Source organism: Thunnus albacares, chromosome 17 (genome assembly GCF_914725855.1).
Source record: "Thunnus albacares chromosome 17, fThuAlb1.1, whole genome shotgun sequence".
Lineage (NCBI taxonomy): Eukaryota > Metazoa > Chordata > Actinopteri > Scombriformes > Scombridae > Thunnus > Thunnus albacares.
This window is the reverse complement of record NC_058122.1, coordinates 9,392,871-9,412,371: the sequence shown is the minus strand read 5'-3', so window position 1 is coordinate 9,412,371 and position 19,501 is coordinate 9,392,871. Positions and strand designations below refer to the sequence as shown.

The 19,501-nt window shown below is 40.9% G+C and overlaps 1 protein-coding gene across 1 annotated transcript in view; it reads right to left on the bottom strand.

The window, feature by feature from the left end:
* Nucleotides 1-7,879: 7,879 nt before the first annotated feature.
* Nucleotides 7,880-19,501, bottom strand: part of LOC122967818 (protein shisa-8) — a 107,403-nt gene continuing 95,781 nt past the window's right edge. Inside the window, exon 4 of the mRNA XM_044332645.1 lies at nt 7,880-14,625. Coding sequence (XP_044188580.1) covers nt 14,129-14,625 — 497 coding nt within the window. The 3' untranslated portion in view covers nt 7,880-14,128. The remainder of the gene's footprint in view (nt 14,626-19,501) is intronic.

Genomic DNA, 19,501 nt, shown 5'->3' with positions numbered 1-19,501 from the left:
CAAGCACCCAGCTGGTCAGAGGGCAACAGCAGGTAGCACGACAGTAAGAATGTGAAGAAAGATGGTGCTGCAGGAGCCGACTCAGCAAATCTTTCCTGGAGAAATAAAATCTAACATATGGGAATAAACCCTCCCAGCCCACAGTCGCTGATTGATTGAGGTTGATTTCCAGGTCAGGTCAAAGTGACTGACTACTGTACAGACTAGAGTGGTCTGCTACCCAGTGACTGACTGGTTTACTGGCTGAGTTACTGACTGGGAGTGAGGTACTTTACTTCCAAAGAGTTAATTTAAAAGAGCACTCATCAGGCGGACACACAAACACACCACACTCATTTTCCAGCTACACACACCCTGTCTTACTCTGTAGCTGTGATAAGACCGCCATCCATTATACACACACACACACACACACACACACACACACACACACACACACACAGATCAAGCCAGAGTAATTATGGATGTGTCCAATCACCATGAATTTCCTTAAGTTTAATTAATTTTGTGCGGTAGGTCTTGGTTCTATCTATCCATCAGGTTTTATGTGCTGTCTGCCGCCCACCTCTCCATCTCCCATCATTTCCCCTTTAAAGCAGATGTATTGATTGGGGCTTGTCGTGGTTTTATGAAGTAGTCCGGAGTGCTTGTCTCTGTTTTTTTTCTCCTTTTATATCTCCTGTTGTTCTGGTGCTGAAAGCAAGTGGAATTTGACTTGTCACTGAGGTAATAAAAACAGACATCCCTTAATATAAGCCATCAAATTTGGCCTTAAATGACATTTGTTTTTGACTGAAAGTAAGCAAAGAAATTAAGGATTTAAGAATCAGATAAGTGCTGCAAAACCTGGATCTGTTTTTTTTACTTCAAGTCATGATAAACGAGGTCAACAAAAGGTGTCAAGTAGATGATCTATCAACAGTAGTGATATTTTTAATTTCCTTTGTTATATTGCCTCTCACAGTTGAGGCAGGGCGTGCTGTTGACAAGGGAAACGGTGGAGAATTTGTGACACAGACCGGTAGATTTCCCACCAGATCCGAGAGGGAGGGATGGAGATAGAGATTTAGATGGAGAAGGAGAGTGTTCCTCCTGAGGAAGCCTGCAGTTTAATTGAGTTTATGAAGCAGTGGATGGAGCAGATTGATGGAGGACATCCATCTAATAGCACCATGATCTCTGTGGAACTCTGTCTTCCTTCTCGCTCTCTATCTTTCACCTGATCTTTTTCTCCCTTCTTCTCCTTTATTCCTCCTCTATTCATCTCACTTACTGTCCTGCCTCTTTCCATCTTTCTCCCTCTTTCTTCGTTTTTTTCTCCTTGTTTCAAGATCCATCTTTCCTCCTACTCCTACCTTCTCTACCACCTCACGCTCTCTTTATTACTGTCTGGCTAGATATTTCACATCCATCCCCACCTTTACACTCTGCACCATCTCTTCTTATTCTCCGTATGGCCCTTCTTTTCTACATGATTCATTTCTATTCTCTGTTTCCACTCTCAGCTTTGTTCTCTACCTTTTTCTCCTACATTTTTCTTTTCACCCCATTTCATCTCCTCATTTTCCTCCTTTCCCCGCACCTTTCTCAGACTCTATCCATTTTAAGCCCTTTCTCCTCATGACACACCTCCGTCTTTGTTTCCATCTGAATTGCCAGGATGCAGTGTGCATTTTTGTCGGCAGAGAAAGTTTATTGTAGAAGCACATAGGAATAAATGCACTTGTATGTGTGCAAGTTTACCATGCAGACATAGACATATGCTGGTTTATGTATGCTTAATCATATCCATGTACAGTAAGTTGCACAATTGCACACACACGCACTTAAACCTTCTTTGTCAGCCTGTTACACTCCCGACTGTGTGTCGACAGCTGGTTGCAGACCGAGAGTTGACCAGATTGATGGAGCCGTCGCTGGCCAGGCCTGCAGAGTTGCAGATTCACATGGGTGTGTGTGTGTGTGTGTATGTGGCTGGCTGTGCTAGTTTCTGTGAATGCATGTGTTTGTGTGCTTGAATGAGAGAGAATTTATCGATTGAAGATTAGATAGCAAGGAAGAAAGAGACCGATGTCTGTGGGATGCCCAGCAATGAGAAAGATGGAAAATGATATGTTAATGAATGCATATTGTATGAATAAAAGAGCAGAGAGTGAATATGTGTGCGAATATAGTGAAAAGACTGTGTGAGTGTGCACCAGCATGTCTTTTCATGTGCACATGGATTGACAGTTTCCTTCTGTTCCAGATGATATTCAGTGTCACATTGTTACCCCTGTGATTATAATTTCCTGCACATATCTCAGTGCCTCAGTACTTCTTATTAACTCTTATTTAACCCTACTAGTTCTGTTGAGCTTCTTTTTCATGGTCGGACGTTTAAGAATTAAGGCTGCCAATTGTATTCATTATGCAGAATACGAATGTACCTGATCTGACAAAACAGTGAAGACCAGGATATAAATCCATACATAAACATATGAATAGACGAAACAAAAGAGGAGAAAATGGAACAAAAGGGTGTAGGAACGGAAGAAAAAATCCTCATAATGATATTATATAATTATGTTAAAGTGGAATATCAACACACACCCACATTTTTGGCCCTCCGTGTCACTTAGCCCCCTGAACTACCAGGCTCGGCACTTCCTCAGCTCTTCATGGCCCCATTTTCCAGCTGTGAACTCCCCAGTCAACCGGAGCATTAGCTGGATTAACCTCCACACTCCTGCTGCTCATTCTGGTTGTCTGTCTCTCTCCTGAAGCACCAGACGTAAAGCTTTCCTTTGGTTCCTCCTGCCTCTGCCTCTGCCAGTCGAGCTCTCTTTGGCTTTCCACAGCTTATGTTACATTCTGTTAGTTCTGCAGCAAACGCACGCCTCTTGCCTTCTTTCTCCCTGTGCAGCTGGAAATGTCATCTCCCTTTTCTCTCTGAATTCTTTTGTCCTTCCTTTCTTCTCCCGGTATTATCTAACGCAGTCTCATTCTTGCGATCATTCTCTTTCTGACAATAATTCTTCAGAGAGAGGATATTTTCCTACCCTTTTCCCTCCCCTCTCTCACCCTCCTCCTCTGGCTTTTTAGTGTTTTTTTCCCTTCATTTATTTGTTTTTCTATCCTGTCATTATCGACTGCAGTGAGAGGCTCTGTGTGGCCGCTCCTGTCTTATCTGGTTCTGTCAGGTGCCGGTTAAATTCCATTCATCCGTAGGATGCACAAAGGTGAGCTGGTAAAATGCCAGTGCTGCCTCCATCTGGGAGGAACATTTTTTGGATGGACACAGTAAATGTGTCTTGATTCCCTCTTCCTCTCACTCAGTTTATCTTCATTTGATATACCTGTCTATCAACAGTGGAAGAAACCGTGTGTCTCTGTGCCTGTACTATTTCTTTTACCTCAAGAGTGCCTTAACTTTACTTATACTGTAAATGTTAAAGGCTATCTGTTATGCTATAATGTCCTGTAAATCTAGATGCAAATAGCACATATTTTCACAAGGATTTTCTTTTTCTATGAACAGAAACTTAGGCTATATGGTCCAATACAAGTCCGATATTCACTCTGGTTTTGGTCTCCACCAGCTCTGCAGAAATATATCTGTCTCTTTACATGCTAAATGCTCCATTACATCCACTAGCTAGTCGCTATAACTTCTTTAACTCTGCTGTTTAGGGCTTGGCAGGTAGGTTTTTTTTGGGGGGAGGGGGTTTGGATGAAAATAGCTGTCTGCTGGTGCAGGAAAACAAGGTTGACAAGAGCGGGGAGTGTGAACCGAAAGAGAAAAAATGTTCCTAATATTTTGTCCCCCTCATTTAAGTTAATGGAGTGGAAAAAATATTAGGAACACTTTTCAATATAATGCACTTCAGTGCACCACCACCCACTATGACCTCAATAATAAACATAAAGTAGAATTATCATCTTTCTGACAATGTCAACAAAAACTGAAAAATTTATAGGCTTCGTAAAAATTTATGGCAGGGCTGTTGTATTGGATTAGGTGTTCCTAATAAAGTGCTTGTGAGTGTATATACATAGTCCTTTGATGATAATATACTGTAAAGAAATAGATTAGTCCAGCTGTAAAATATGATATGACATTTTTGCGACATTAAATGCTTTATTATTTTCATAATTCTAGATTAAAAGTCATCCATCAAACTACTGAATTACGGGTAATTACTTTGCTATCTTTGCTTTTGAGGAAGCTTGTAGAAGAGACTTTTTAAAAATCACAGATTAAATAAACCTTTTCCTCTATATTTTAATGCAGTTGTGACTTACTGGGACACTTGAATACAGCAGAGCCATCGTTAATGTTATTGGAAACACCTGTGCTTTTCGTAGTATGACAGGTCAAAATACCTGCTGTGTAAAAAGGCCTACAGATTGGATACAGAATACTGTTTTGTATAATAAATTCCTAGATAACAATAATATTGTTTTCCTCTCTGTGCTAAAGGGTTGCTGGCAGCTTTTGCTTTGCTGCTAGAATGCAGAGACCCTACATTAGTATTAGCGGGATGGCTGAATAAGTAATGGTAATGCAATATTCCAGTGTCCTCTGACCCGAATAAGAACATTTATACACTGGTACTAACCCCTAGGATGCTCACCATGGGCGAGAAAGACAGAGAGAGACAGAGAGAGAGTAAGAGAGAGAGTGAGAGAGAGAGAAAGAAGAAAAAGAGAGAGAAGAGAGAGAGAGAGATAGAGAGAGAGAGGGAATTATTGTGGACATGGTTTGTGGCATTTGGCTTTTTGCTCTCTGTGATGGATTTGGTCCAAACCCTTGAGACACATAAATGAACTGTGACATCTATGACAGCTGGAGTTGATGCCCATTGCCTACTGCCCTGTCTGCACACACGTACACACAAACACATACACACATACACACACACACACACACACACACACACACACACACACACACACACACACACACACACGCACACACAAACCCAGTATGTTGCATCCTTAGACAGCTGTTTCCAGTTTCTAAAACTAATTTAATATCTTGTCCTTTAGGTTGCAGGCTTGATGAACACCTGAATGTTCTTTCTTTCATGTATTTTCAAGCAATATTACTCAGTAATCAACTACATATCCACTGGACATACAGTATTATTACTTCATCATCATTCTACATTCTCTCGCAATAATAAATTAAAAGTGAACAATTGCTACAACGAGTTGAAATACTTGCATGACAATTAGTATGGGTAAAGGTTTCCCAACCGTAGCATATGTATGGAGGCTATAGTCGAGGTTTATTCTGTTCTACTTTCATCTTTTTGTGATTTTTAAGAGTGCGTTGAATTAAAATATGCAGAAACGCTGTGATTTTGTCTTTTACGCCTCTGGGAGTAACAGCAGGAAAGTACAGTATCATCATAAAAAGTTCTATGTTAAAAAAATCAAAAGTGCATTTCCATTTTATCTTTCTAAGGCTAGATGTACCAGTGCTGTCCGCTGGCGACATATATCCTGTTGTACCTCTCGGCTAGGTTGTCATCTGTGAGAGTTGACATTGTTTGTGTGCATGCAGTATAAACATGACACTGTTTTCTACATTTGTCCTGTGCTCTGCTGCATTGTGTGCTCATGTGTGAACATCTGTGCTCATTTTACTCACATCTTTTACACATTACTACTTTTTGCACATTAGATATGCTTATTTTGCTCTATTTCTTTTGGCCATCTGCATGAAGGACAGCATTAGCCATTCTAATGTTTGCATGTACAACATAAGATCAACACAGGACTGTTAGAGATCAAGTTCTCTTATTCACCCTTCATCTGTGCTGTTTTCTCCAGGTCAAAAACAATGATGCTACATGTGTTTATTCCAGGATAAATGGGCAATGATATTATCAATGTCAGAGCCAATTAACTCAGTCATCTAAGAGTCAGATGACTGTCTTGACATTGTTAACTGGATTAGTCTATTGACCCAGTGGTGATGTCACGGCACTACAACAATTAGTTACAGTGTATCAGTTAAATACAGTGGCCAGTCTAGCCATATTATGATTTCCCTAAAAGATAAAGGCTTCATATTGACTCCTGCAGTCATGTTTGTCTTACCACTGGCTACTTAATTAAATTGGCTGTTTAGTATTCTTAATGCATGGAGCTCTTGTGTGTGTGTGTGGGTGTTTGTGTGCAGAGGGGATTGGTCCTCTGACATGCTGCAAGAAACAGTGCAACGCGAAAGGTTTTACGTGCTGTCAGATGACATCACACACTTAAGGGCTCTAAAACACACGCTGCCAGCTCACGACCCACAGGAAACACATCCAGTTAAATCCCAGATGATGTCAGAACAAATTAAGTGGCAACACGCCTCTTTGGGAGTTCCATACTTTAGGCTGTGTATGACAAAGAGAGAAGAGGAGAGAAGAGAAAAGAGGTATAAAGTGAAGGGAAAGAAAGAGAGTTGTTTTCTTTCCATGATCTTGTGAAGTTGGTGTTCTCTTCTCTCCGTTTCGAGCTGTTCTGCCACTTCTTTAAATTTATTATGTTCATCTTTTTGGTAGATTTTGTGACTTTCTTTCCTTGATGTTTTGATGTGTGTTGCTTACCAGTAAACCAATTCTGCAGGGAATCAAGCTTGAGATCTCCCAAACTGGGTCAAATGAAAGCTTGAAGCAGATCTTTGAGGCTGCTGTAGGAGGAGGCAGTTTCCTTCCCAGCACCTCCATGAGTGTTGTCACAACCATTTCATTTTTATAATAATTTTGGGGGGAACCTTTGCTCATATCTATCAGTGCTTTAAGGGGTAATTTTGTGATGAAGTGTTCCAATTCACCCGGGTGCTGAACCCACTTTTCTCCCCTTCTTCATTCATTAGTGAATTCTTGTATTTCCCAGGATCTATTTTGACAAACCCAGCAAGCATGAACTTGATGAATTTCAGCTGAAGGTGTTACATTAAGTCTCGATTCAGTCTTCCTGTTGTTTCTCTACCTCTTCTTTGTTGGATTATTTTTTAAAATATTTTCCACTGTCACACTTAATTAAAGATGTCTCAGTATGACGTCACATCATCTCTGCTTAACTGGCAATTTGAATACACCATCAAATCCGATATTAGAATGACTGATACAGGGCACATTGCCAGTGACTGTTGTAACAATGAGTGGATTTTACTTTTAAAATATGATTTTCATGAAATCAAAACCTGTTTTTGATACTATTTATGTTCTTCATATTTTCAGCAACAGCCACTCAATATACTTACATGATTTCATTAACCCACTGTATAGTATTTTTCTTTATTAGTGGTGATTCTTGCCTTAACATGCATGAGGGATTCAAATGATGCAGCATGAAATCCATCTGTCTACTTTTTGTAAATTTATCTCATCAGCCTTACTTTTACTATTCACCCTCATAATGCCATATCATAGCTGTATTACGTCACTGCTAATGCTAACCCAAAATTTCTTACTGCTGCTACTTCACATTAGGCAGCACACCTCCACCTCCTCAGTAAGGTAACTGAGTCTAGAAAACTACTTGTGCCTTGCAGCATGAAATCAGATAACGCAGTTATTGCACTTATTATTGACTGACTTCTTTATTAAAACAATGTGATTTTGTCTTAACTGCACTGTAAACAACAAATGTTCCTCTTTTGTATTTCTGACAAAGCAGCTGCTCAATGAATGTTTGCTGTGGTATTAAACCACACTTGCTGATACGTCCAGTGACCATGAGAATGAAATCTTAAGGATTATGACATAATAGTAAATGATGTGGGCGGGACATTTGACAACCAAAAAAAAAGTACTGTATCTTTTAAGTTCTTAACATAATACAACTCCTGAACAGAAACAGTCAGTACACACAGGTACAATGAACAAATGATTGCTATATTTCTTGAAAGATTTATTCAAACAGAACACATGGGCAAACGTCATTTGAGTGCCTATAGACATTTCAGTCGGTAAGTCAGTCAGTCAAAACTTTATTTATATAGCATTTTGTATGCATGAAAATTCTGTTCATATCCCTCCATCCCTAAAAAAAAAAAACCTCTAGAGAAATTTGTTTGGAGTTACAGAGTGACGTCAGATTGCCCAGTCTGCTTTAATATCTATAAAAAGCCCTTATATAAGCTGAGTAGTCAACAAATTTCACAGCAGACAAGTGGTACAGCATACATATATACACAAGTAATACATAGCAATCCAAGGCAGCCTATTGCTGCCTATTACAAATTATCATGAAACAACGCATGATTTTTTTTTCATCATTTTTTTTTTTTTTTTTGCAGATGCAAAAGCTGTACAAGAATCTTCCTTTCATCTTTCAGCTAATGTGTTGGCAAAGCACTTGGATACGATGCAATATCTTTTCACATTAATCACATGAGTGCATGTATACCATACAATGTAACTCAAAAGATCCACAAGCTTTAAACATATAACATCGTCTGGTGGTAAGGGGTGGGTGAGTGGGGGAAGGGCTGAAAGGCGCACAGCCATGAATCTAAAATCTGGAAGCACTTTTAACTTTCCGTTGGTCAAATGAGCTTTTTTTGTTGTTTTTGACAGGAGCTCAATCCTTGAAAAAACACAGTACAAAAAAACAAACAAACAAACAAACAAACTGACAGAAAACAAAGAACCATACACCATAATCTATATATTGCTAGGGATCATGGAGCCCAAGTATGTCTACCAGGTTGCATTCAGATAACCTGCGGTAGAATACTTGCATTGTTCCTTTTATAGAGAGGAAGTTTTACAAACAACAGTCAATTAGCTCTGAGTAGAGCAAGCGACGCCATAGTCTGTCGTTAATCAGGAGAGATTGAGTAAATGCACTCTAAGCTGATGATCCAAAACAGTCTCAGCATTCTCACTGTTTTGGATGTCCGAGCATCAGTTAGGTGTACTCAGTTTCCTCTGATTCAAGGCTTTTGGTCCTGTTTTGTACCACAAAGTTGTGGACAGTGTATGGAAGATATAATTAGTGTAACACCTCTGTGGCTCCCGTGTCTTGTTTCGTGTGTGTGTGCATGTATGTTTGTGTGTGTGTTCAAGTATTTACATTGTCCATGACAGAGGCAATACTCTGACAATACTCTGTTTTTATCAGGCAGTCCTTTGCCTGAAGGGAGTCATAGAAGTCCATCAAGCACTGAAGAAAAAAAATCCTGCAGGTCTTCCTGGATCTAGGAAGTCTGACCACAGGGAAATTAACATTGAAATGTGTCACTGCTCACCAGTACATCAGCATTTTTTGTGATTGTTGCATTTCCGATGAGATTCTCTCAAAGAGCAAGAGGATATTCAGAAGAATCAGCCATTCACAGTGCTCGTTCAAACCCAGCCAATCCTTGTGAGTCATGTCAGCCAACAAATTTGAGGAAAGTTGAGAAGATATTTCTTTAACTTTGCTGGTAGCCTGTCCTCAGGCTCTGTTTGTCCTGAAGGGCTTACTGTAGACTCCTTAATTGTAAATCCTGGAGCCAGTGTTGCTGTTGTGTTAAACCTTCAGTTTTACCTTTTCAGCGCTAGTATTACTAGCCCAGTGGTCAGCCAGTGTTGTGTGAGTATGAAATAATCCCATTCCTGCAAGACCCAACCAGGACAATAATTTGATAGAAACTTTAAGATGCTGAAATTGTGCAAGTACAAACCAACTTCCCCTTGCAGGTACAGCCACAGAACACTTTTGAAAGATGGTTGTTTGAGTACATCAGAGAGATAGAACCCAGAAGTAATGTTTTTAGACGAACCAGACATATCAGAATGAAAAACAACCATCGCCATTATCAGCAGTGTCCATGGAAACCCCATGTCTCTTTTCTGTCTCATCTCCTCTCCCAAGCCCTCTGCAGTGCCAATTCTTTTGCTTCCCTTGGTATTAACGCCCGCACCCTCATTACCACCCACCCCCTAAACTCTGAGGACACCAAAGGGCTCTGGATAGACAGATAGACAGACAGATAGACAGAGAGATAAGGATAGGGTGAGGATGGTGGGGCGCTTATTGCTTTACTGATGCATATTGCTTGTTTACTCGCTGTCATTCCTTGTTTGTTCTCAACATCTAATGCATTCTGAGTGATTAAGGACAAACCCCACAGAATGTTTTGGTAGGGCTTTTAAAGGCCAAAAAGCTTTTCGCATTTCATATGAAGTGACCCACTAAAAGTGTGGTGCCTCGTGGGAATCAAAGTCAGACAGAGACAGGGGAAGCCATGGAGAAGAAACCTGCAACATGATGCATTACATGCTGTGCATTGCTGGCAAGAGCATAAGCGCAGATGTGTTTGATGCATATTCACACCATGCATATCCCATTGATGCTTTTGTATTCATGATCCCCATTCTCAGGCTGATCCCTTATTACAAAAGCATGCCAGCAGCCCGGAGCACCACTCCAACAGCTTGCCTAAGAGGTTTTTCACATCTTGGAGAGGTAAAGTGGAGAAGCCACTGCAGCATTACAAACAAGCATTATATTGCTAATTTATTCTCTCGTTAAAGTTTTACTCTGTCACTCACTTTGTTTGCTTGTGTACATTCATGGCTCTGTAAAATTTGAGATGTAAATTGGGGAATTTTGGCTTGCGAGAAAAAATTAAAAAAATTAAAATCTCTTTTACATAAAATCCACTTGCTTCATTTTAAGGTAGCAGCAGCAAATATACAGATGTGAATAATGTATAGCCAAAAGCGTGCTCATTCATGTGCCAGCCTGTGTTTGTGGATGCTAGTTTGTGTGTGTTTCTTTGTGTGTGTGTGTGTGGGTCTGACTTATGCTGGGATCAGACTTCATGAATTCAGCCCCATTTTGACATGATTTTGTTGTCACCAGCAAATTACCAGCATTGGGCCCAATTATGAACATTGGGAATGATGAACGGGCCTTGTAGTGTGGCATAATTGAAGAATGACAAGTCTAGCATGTCAGAATTTTTTTGTATTTTCCTGTCTAGTTTGACATCTCCTACGACATATTCCTTAATGTTGACCAATAGGATGACAGAATGCTCTCTGGCGCACATATGTAAACACCGATATGGAAAGTCAAAGCTGTTCTCCATCAGCTGTCCAGCTGAGCTGAGCCACATTTAGCAGCTCATCTCTGCCTCCTCCGCAGGCTGACTAAGGCAGGAAAACCTGCCATTAGTCATCAGTGACCATTTTCTTGATTTCGGTTAACGGTCACTGATGACTGACGGCAGGTTTTCCTGCCTGAATCAGCCTGTTGAGGAGCTGCTGCTCTCCCTGCTGTATGAGAACCTAAATGTGCTGGACATTTAGCTGGACAGCTTTGGCTTTCTGTGTCAGTGTTTACATATGTGTGCCAGAGAGCACTTCAGTTATAGTGATTGTGAAATCACCTAAAATTAAAACATACCTTTGCATCTACATTTACCAGAGTATACAATTCCCAAAACTCAATCATTTTTCTTTCTATGAGACCTTCTGTTTACATACAGTGAATCTGGTAGCTAGCTACATTTGTGTAATGTTCTTGAAATGTTAACACATTTGTTACCTCAACTTCTCTTTGAAGGATAGACAGCCCATACTGTTCTCTTCATGACACCCAAGAACGGGGCCACAACTGTTTTTTCTTTCTTTTCTTTTTGGAATACAAGACTGTGCTTCTGTGGCCATGATTGACAATTTATTGACCCTCTTCCCTGACGATCTATGAACTTATGCAAGGTCATGAATGATGATTGGTCATGGTCATACATGTAATGTCGCCAGTCTCCCGACCAAGATACGGCAAGAATTTATGGCACTATGATTGCCTAATTCCACATGGTGAAAGACAAAAATATCGTGTAGTCTGATCCTGGCATTAGCCTACACATTTCAGACCAATTAACTGGGGATGCTTGTCCAATTGGAGACAAAAGCCATGTTCCCAATTGGGAAAAAAGTCGATTCTTGGGTTAGTGGTTAAGGTTAGGGTTAGGGTAAGTCTCCAGGAAATTAATGTAAGTCTATATAAATACCCCAAAAGTGACTTAAGTAAACCTGCTTGTGTGTGTGTGTGTGTGTGTTTGTGTATAATCATGCTCACTTGCTTTGCAGCGTTTGTGTGACTGCTTGCGTGTGCATGTGTGTGTCGGTGTATGAGGGAATAAATCTGGAATCTGCCATGCTGGACTCTGTCATTAATTATAGATTTCTCCCCATACACTCACACACACACACTCACACTCACACACACATGCAAAGAGGACCCACTGAGAACATCACGGTTTACAACAGCTTGGAGTATTGGGTACCAAACACCAGACAAGTGCTTGGTATACACATCGCTCAATCCTTCGTGGACATGGATGCACAGAAGGAGGTCGGGGTGGGTGAGGAGAGGGTGGTGGGGGGGTTGAAGACAGTCTGGTAAGAGGCTGCAAGGGAGTAGAGAGAGAGTGAGAGACAGAGAGAGGGAGCGAGAAAAAGTGCTAAATAGTGTGTGACTCTGGTAAACGCTGCAGTTTGATTAGGTTCCACCACCTGTCTGATGTACTGTAGCATGTGCCAAGCATATGCACTGCGGCATAGCTGGTGTCCTCATGATAACAAATGAAGGTGAATTCAATCAGTGAGTCAGACTGGCTGTTGGACTGTTCTCTATGGTGAGAGTGGAGGTAAGAATATGTGATGCGGAGGTACAGTAAAGGATTTTGAAAACTGAAACCAATATTACATTTTTTAACTGAAATAATCAATAACTGTTATTTTCTGCCAATATTAAACTCGACAATTTTCATGCCAAAAGAAACTTGATGTTAAAACACCTCATTAACAGGGTAAGTAAATTGCAGTGCTCTGACAAGCGGTTTCAGCCTCTCAGATTATGCTAGCATTGCGACAGTAAGCACATGCATCAAACTGCTCTGCCGCTGTCTTTAGGACCAGCCATACGGGGGAAAGGTGTTCCTGTACGCATCACTGCTTTCTCTTCGAATAGAGTTTGATCATGAAATAATTCCTTTGCAAATGTATGGATCTGCCGCTGAAATACAGTTAAATGGATCTTGGAAAATGTACATGATCTAAATTCATGATCATATTTTGCCTGTATTGGCTGACATTTCTCTGACACAAACCCAGTGTGGAGCAGAGAAGAAGAGAGTTTGCAATGACTTTGTAATGACCTTCATGGATACATGGGCTCTTTTTTTTCTAGCCACCGTGACACATCCACAGCAGCACATGAGACGGCGACTGAAATTAGCAGCTCAACAAACCGCCACAAATACCAACAAGAGAGCTTGCTTGTTCATTTCCCCAGTTTCTGAGGATCAGTGTGTGTGCGTGGAGAGAGTGTGTGTCTGTTTGTGTGTCAGTGGGGGGGCTGCCTGTGGTCTCTGACACTGCTGGGAACCTTCTGTAGTTTTTGACAAGTGTGTAGTGAGTGTGTGTATGTGTGTGTGTACATGGTTCAGATCCTTCTCATTTCATTTGCCCCTGGAATGAGATGAATAACCCCCCCCGCCCTCCTCCCTGGTATGAATTGCCAGGCTGATATCTCACTCTCCGGAGGGCTGGAGGGCAATGGGAGCTGACAACACAATGGTATTGTCTCTGCTGATGGGAAGCCAAAGTCTTACGGGAAACACTGCCCGACCAGCCTCTCTGGCAGCGTTGGAAATTGTAGTATAGAGTGCGTCTGGGCTGGTGTGTGTGCGGGACGGTGTTTGTGGGGTAAAATGGTGTGTGTGTGTGGGGTTTGAACATTTGTGAGCAGTGGAGTGGCGCTACAGAGCAGTGCAGAGTGTCATTGAGGTGCGAGGGGGGTGAGAGGAGAAGGGGGAGAGATCTGTGCCAACACACTGAGAGGCCACTCAATTATTTAGGAGAGCCGCCGGGTTCAAAGAGTCATAGCCAACACCTGTCAATCCTCCAACTTCACCGTTTATCTGCTGTTGCTGTTTAGATCCAGTGGTCTTAAATGTACTCAGATATCACTGGTATTATTTGTATTGTTCTCAACAATGATGAGGAAAACGCAGTTAAAAAAATTCAGATCATACACGATATTTGCTTGCCCCCTCTTGCCGTTATGGCTGTGGATATAAAAGATACAACTCCGCTTCTCTTGTCTCCTCTCTGGCTCTTCTGTCCATTCACGCCCATGTTCAGACAGTGACCTCTGTCTTGCTGTTAGTGGGCAGTCCCTTGTGCTTGGGGTGCATGTGCGGCGAGTGGCCGTAGCCCAGCGGCTGGGAGAAGAGCTCAGGCAGCGTCTCGATGCTGAACTGCCTCTTGTTGGAGTAGGCCTGGCGCCGGCTGTTCTGTTGGTGCAGTGGCTGGTGCTGCTGCTGCTGGATGGTGTGGTGCTGCGGCCCCTGGAGGCCCATGTGGGTGGCCGCGGGGTGCTGAGTGTGGCTCTTACTGGGGTCCCATGCCTTGAAAGCCGAGCTGGAGGTGAGCGGGTGGGTGTTGGTTTTGGAGATCTTGGGCTTGGGGATCTGGGAGGCGTTGATGGTGATGGCGAGTGGTGCATGGATGTCAGGCGGCGGGAGGAAGGGCTTGTCCTTGGGGTGGAAGTTGATTGGCTGGAAAGTAGGAGGGGACTGGCGGTGTGTGTAGTCTACCATTGGGTAGCTCTTGTAGTAGTCTCTTGCAGCAGTGTCTGGATGATGGGAGAGACAGAGGAGAGACATGGTTAAACAACCCTGGAGATTAAAACAGTTAGTGATAAAATTAACCAGAGGTGTGAGTATGACCCTAACAAAACTGTAATTATAGTGTGATAATGATTAAAAAAAAGCACAAATGAGTATTATGCAGTGCAAAATAGCAGGATTACATTTGAAAACTGTTGATGAAGGTAAAATTCACCTCACACCCAGATCTTTTCATCAATTTCTGGTTGATTAAACATCCAATTAGCTTGCATGCGTGTATGTGTGTGTGTCTGTAAAGTAACAATCAAACTGAAATACACTCTAAGCTTGCACATTGTCAGATGCCTCGTCTGGTTGAAGTTACATTACATTACATCATTTACAGTATATCTACACACAAATAACAAAAAAAAAAGCCAACGCAAAGAAGAAGAAACCTGTTGTGTGTGTGTGTGTGTGTGTGTGTGTTTGCACCATATTTATTTAACTGAGCTCTGAACTGTCTGTGCCCTGACCACAGAGTTAAAAATATCGACAGCACAATGGAGAAAACAGCCAAACGAAATATGAGGGAAAGCAGTGAGCGAACGTCGGGCAAAACGGGAGATTTGTAGGGAATAAAAATAGAACGGGTTCAGCGTGTCGAGTCAGATTAGCGCAAGCTCCCTGAGTGGAACTCGACTCTGCTGTTTGGTCATCATCACTGCAACCCCCCCCACCCACCCCCTCCCATATACACACTCTGCCCCAAAGACACTAACAACCTTGTTTGCTTAGCCATGTTTTATTGGTCCTTTTTTTTCCTAAAGAGAAATAAGAATCTGAGAGAGAGAGAGAGAAAAAAAAACACATCCCTTCCTAGATGTGGAAATATCTTTATGTCTGTCTACCTCTCAACATAACAAGAAACAGCTGCTGTCAGCCTTTATACCGTATGTTTATGACACACAGTGTGTTTTTCATCTGTTCGTGCGTCTCCGTGTCTGATCTTATCCTAATTGCATTAGAAACAGGCACATAATAATGGGATTATGTCAATAGTCTGGTCAGAAGACGTACAAGCAGTTGTGTTTAATCTGTGGTAATAAATGTCAATAGATGTTATTGTGTGTGTGTTTGTTTGGGTGCATGTGTGACAGAGAGAAGCGTTGACTATGCTCATGGGAAATTTAAGGTCTGAAACATAAATGCAACTCAAAAAAAGCATATTTTGGGTGTATCTGTGTATTTGTACCATACAATTCTGTTGTATAACATAGAGCCTTGTGTACACTGTAAACAGAAGTCATACACTGGCTGACTGAAAACAGGCAGCTGCTGCAAATTTCTTTATTTTTATTGATTTATTCTAATAATTTATATCAGCCAGAATGTATTTGTATTTTAAGAAACACATTCACACAGGAAACTGTCCAGTACTCTCACAGTCTTGTACAGTAATTGCTTATTGAACACTTCAAATGGGGGACCGTTGTGTTACTGCAGGGCACTTCAACAGCAGTTGTTGAGGAAGGAGAGAGAGTTATCAGTAATCATTCACTCCCTCAGTAAAATGCTCTAAGCTGGTCCGAGGATTTAAATACGATTCTGCTTTTCACAAATAACACAACTGTCACCACAACCATTTTAATTGTTGTCCATCTGAAATGCTAATTGGTTCTTTTGCCTAAGAAGCCCAATTTTAACTTTTACTTTACTCTTTTTTAATGTACCTACTGTATTGGTCTACTGATGACACATGTTAAATGTTTTTTAAATGCTACCAAGGCCAGTACAAAGAAGAGGATCTTCTTCTGGGCAACGCCACCAACTGAAAGAAAAGCTGGACCGTAACATTCCTGCTGAAACTTTTTCAGATACTGAAATAAAAGTGCTATGTAAGGGACATTTCTTGTAATTACAAATATAAATGATGCTCTCTGCATCAAATCTTTGTGAGTCAAGTTTTTTGTCAGAGTAAACTGAAATATTTCTAGTATCCCATGTATTTACATTGCTCCTGCCAAGGTCTTTAAACTCAGAGACCTTTCTGTGAGACAACAAATAATTAACCCTTCAGTCAATGTGTCCTGCAGACTTGTGGAAAGGGATAAAGGAGACATGGAGGAAGACAGAGAAATAGTTAAATAAATCACTTTAATAGTTCAAATAACCGAGATTTAGGAGGGTTTTTTTTTCGAAAGCAATGAAGTGACACATTATTTTGACTAGGAATGAAGAGAATGAATAGAGGAATGCTAATGCTTTCATTAAAATTCTGCAAGATAGGAACGAGTTGAGGATTAGTGTGTATTTATGTGCCTGCATCTCCATGTGTGTGCGCATACGAATATGTGTGCATTTGTGTTTGTGGGTTCATATGTTTACACATTTGCAACTGTATGTATGTCAGGCACTGTGCAACAAAGAGCACATTTACATACATTCTTCGCTCAATGAAAAGGGAATAAGCCGCTTGATACGTAAACGCCTGTGTGGTAAAAGTGCGTCACGTGGTTTCGGCAGTGGAGACGGCTTTTACCAGCCGCCTGTTCGTCATAATGATGTTTGACAATTGCTTGACATAGACAGACAGGTTGTAGGTTTAATATGCAGAGTGCTATACAAGCCCTGGGTTTTAAGAACATGCTCTCTTGTTGCTATCTAACTCCTATTTCTGTGGAGAAACGTGCAGAAAGCAGCTGATTGCAAGCAGACATATTTATCAAAAATCACATTTAATGTTGAGACAAATGAAGCAATACATATCCATGAATCAGTTTTCTGAATTATTGTTTATGGACAGAATCTAAGATTTTGGACGGAGTATCCCTTTTTGGTGTAATGTACAGTTGTTGTAACTACACAGGGAAGGTTGGTTCAAATCTCTGGACAGGGCAGGAAAATCTGGGACAGCACGGAAACGATGAATTAAACACATCCTTCCTTCCTACAACAACTGCTGTTGCTGTCTCTTGCAGTGTTTCCACACATGTTGCCAGCAGGAACACCTGACAGTGAGGTCCTCTGTGACAGTATTATGTGCCTTCCTCTTCATTTCACAGCCTCTCCATCTGCTTGTTCTCTCTTTCCTCTGTCCTGTCTTGCTTTCCATTCTTTCCTTCTGTATTTCAGATATTTTCTGCTCTTCAACAACATCTTTATCCGGCAGCAGCCTACAGCAAAGCCTGTGGGCCCAATCTGGGCCATCGCATTATAACTGCATAAGTTTGGCCCTCTAATGGATTTCAGAGTTTGACAACATACTGTATTCTATTTGGTCTATTTTTAATGACATTTAATTATGTTTGAGCTGGTATTCTGGAAGAACCTACTCAGCACAAGCGTTTTAGGAACTGTGAAGGTGATTTTTTTGCCCTCCCTGCCTTACTAAGTTGTGAATAATGCACAGTACTGGCCACATTAAATACAATATATATGTATGTTGATCTGCATCCCAAACTCTTAAACCTTTGATTTCTTCTTTTCTTTGAATTTCCTCTTTTCTACACTGTGTGATGAAAGTGTGTTTTGTAACTGCTTGTTCAACATTTCATTGCAGCTATATTATGTGTCTGAATGAATATTAAACCATAGATGCCATGTTGTTATAGCTGCACTGCTACATTTAACGGAAATATTCTGGATGTCTTTAGCATCACTTAATGCATATTTACATGCAAAGCAGACCGACACATTTTGTGTTTTTGGAAACTTTGGGATCTCCATTGCAATTTAAAATTGCGTTCTTTGGGTTGTGAGCAATATACGTCTTTTAATTATGGAACTACAGGGAGGTCCAGCAGAGTTTAAGAGATTAAAGTGAAGCTAAAAGCTGCAAGAGGAACATCACATTATGCAACTCGGTCTACAAACTCGCAACTTACAATTATTTTTGAAACCTGCAGGTTTCCACTTCATAAAATCCTAGGAGGAAGAATAAATACAGCCTGCGATACCAAAGAAATTCAACAACCACATTGCTATGCTTTACCTCATTAGTCTTTGCAGGTACTGCACTGAAAATTGCTTGTAAGGGAACCCTACAACCCCGAAGTGAAAAACAAACAAACAAAAAACTTTCAACCAGAAGAGTTCCTTCATCTTCAAAGCTACCTTTCTGGGAATCATCAGATCGCTCCAATTCATAGACTTAAAAATCCTGAAGTCTACCAAAACTTTATCACACATAACCTGACTCGAGGCAGCTACCAAAAATACAGCAACCACACTACAAATGCATGTAATGATTTAATCTTGTACTGAGTCTGAGTCTTTTCTCCTAAAACAAGCAAAAAAACCCAACATACCAGTGTGCTCTTTTTCCAAGGCAGTCCAAAAAAAAAAGCATCAACGTCTTGAATTTCATTTATGTAACTCTAAACATCTCTTTTTAAAACGTGTCCTCTAATATTCTATAAAAATGTTGTCTCGGGTGACCTTACACAAACAAACATCAAAATCTTCATTCACATAGAAAGAAGATTTTTCCGCAGTATTTCCAATAATGCTCCGGATATTGGTTTATTACAGTTTAATTAAAGACTTCAGGCAGCCTTGGAGTCCTGGTGTCCTGGCAACTGTCTATCACACCCTCCACCTTCTGTCTTATGTTGTCTTTTCTCTTTCCTGTATGTGAACATTTTTTTAGTTTAATAGTTTTTTTTGTTCTTTATTAGTTTTGTTTGTCTCTGTCTCTCTTCTTGTTCTGACATCCTGCTTGTTCATTCTGCCTCTGTCCTCTCTCTTCTTCATTCTTTAACCTTTAGCTTCTTTATTTTCTCCCTGCCAGTCCACCTGACATGCTTTCAGTACTTTAATTAAGATATATCAGAGCTGCTTGTGCCAGAGTCCTGCTGCTACACCTGGCACAGCTTTGGTGTCACACAGTTTCCTGACCTC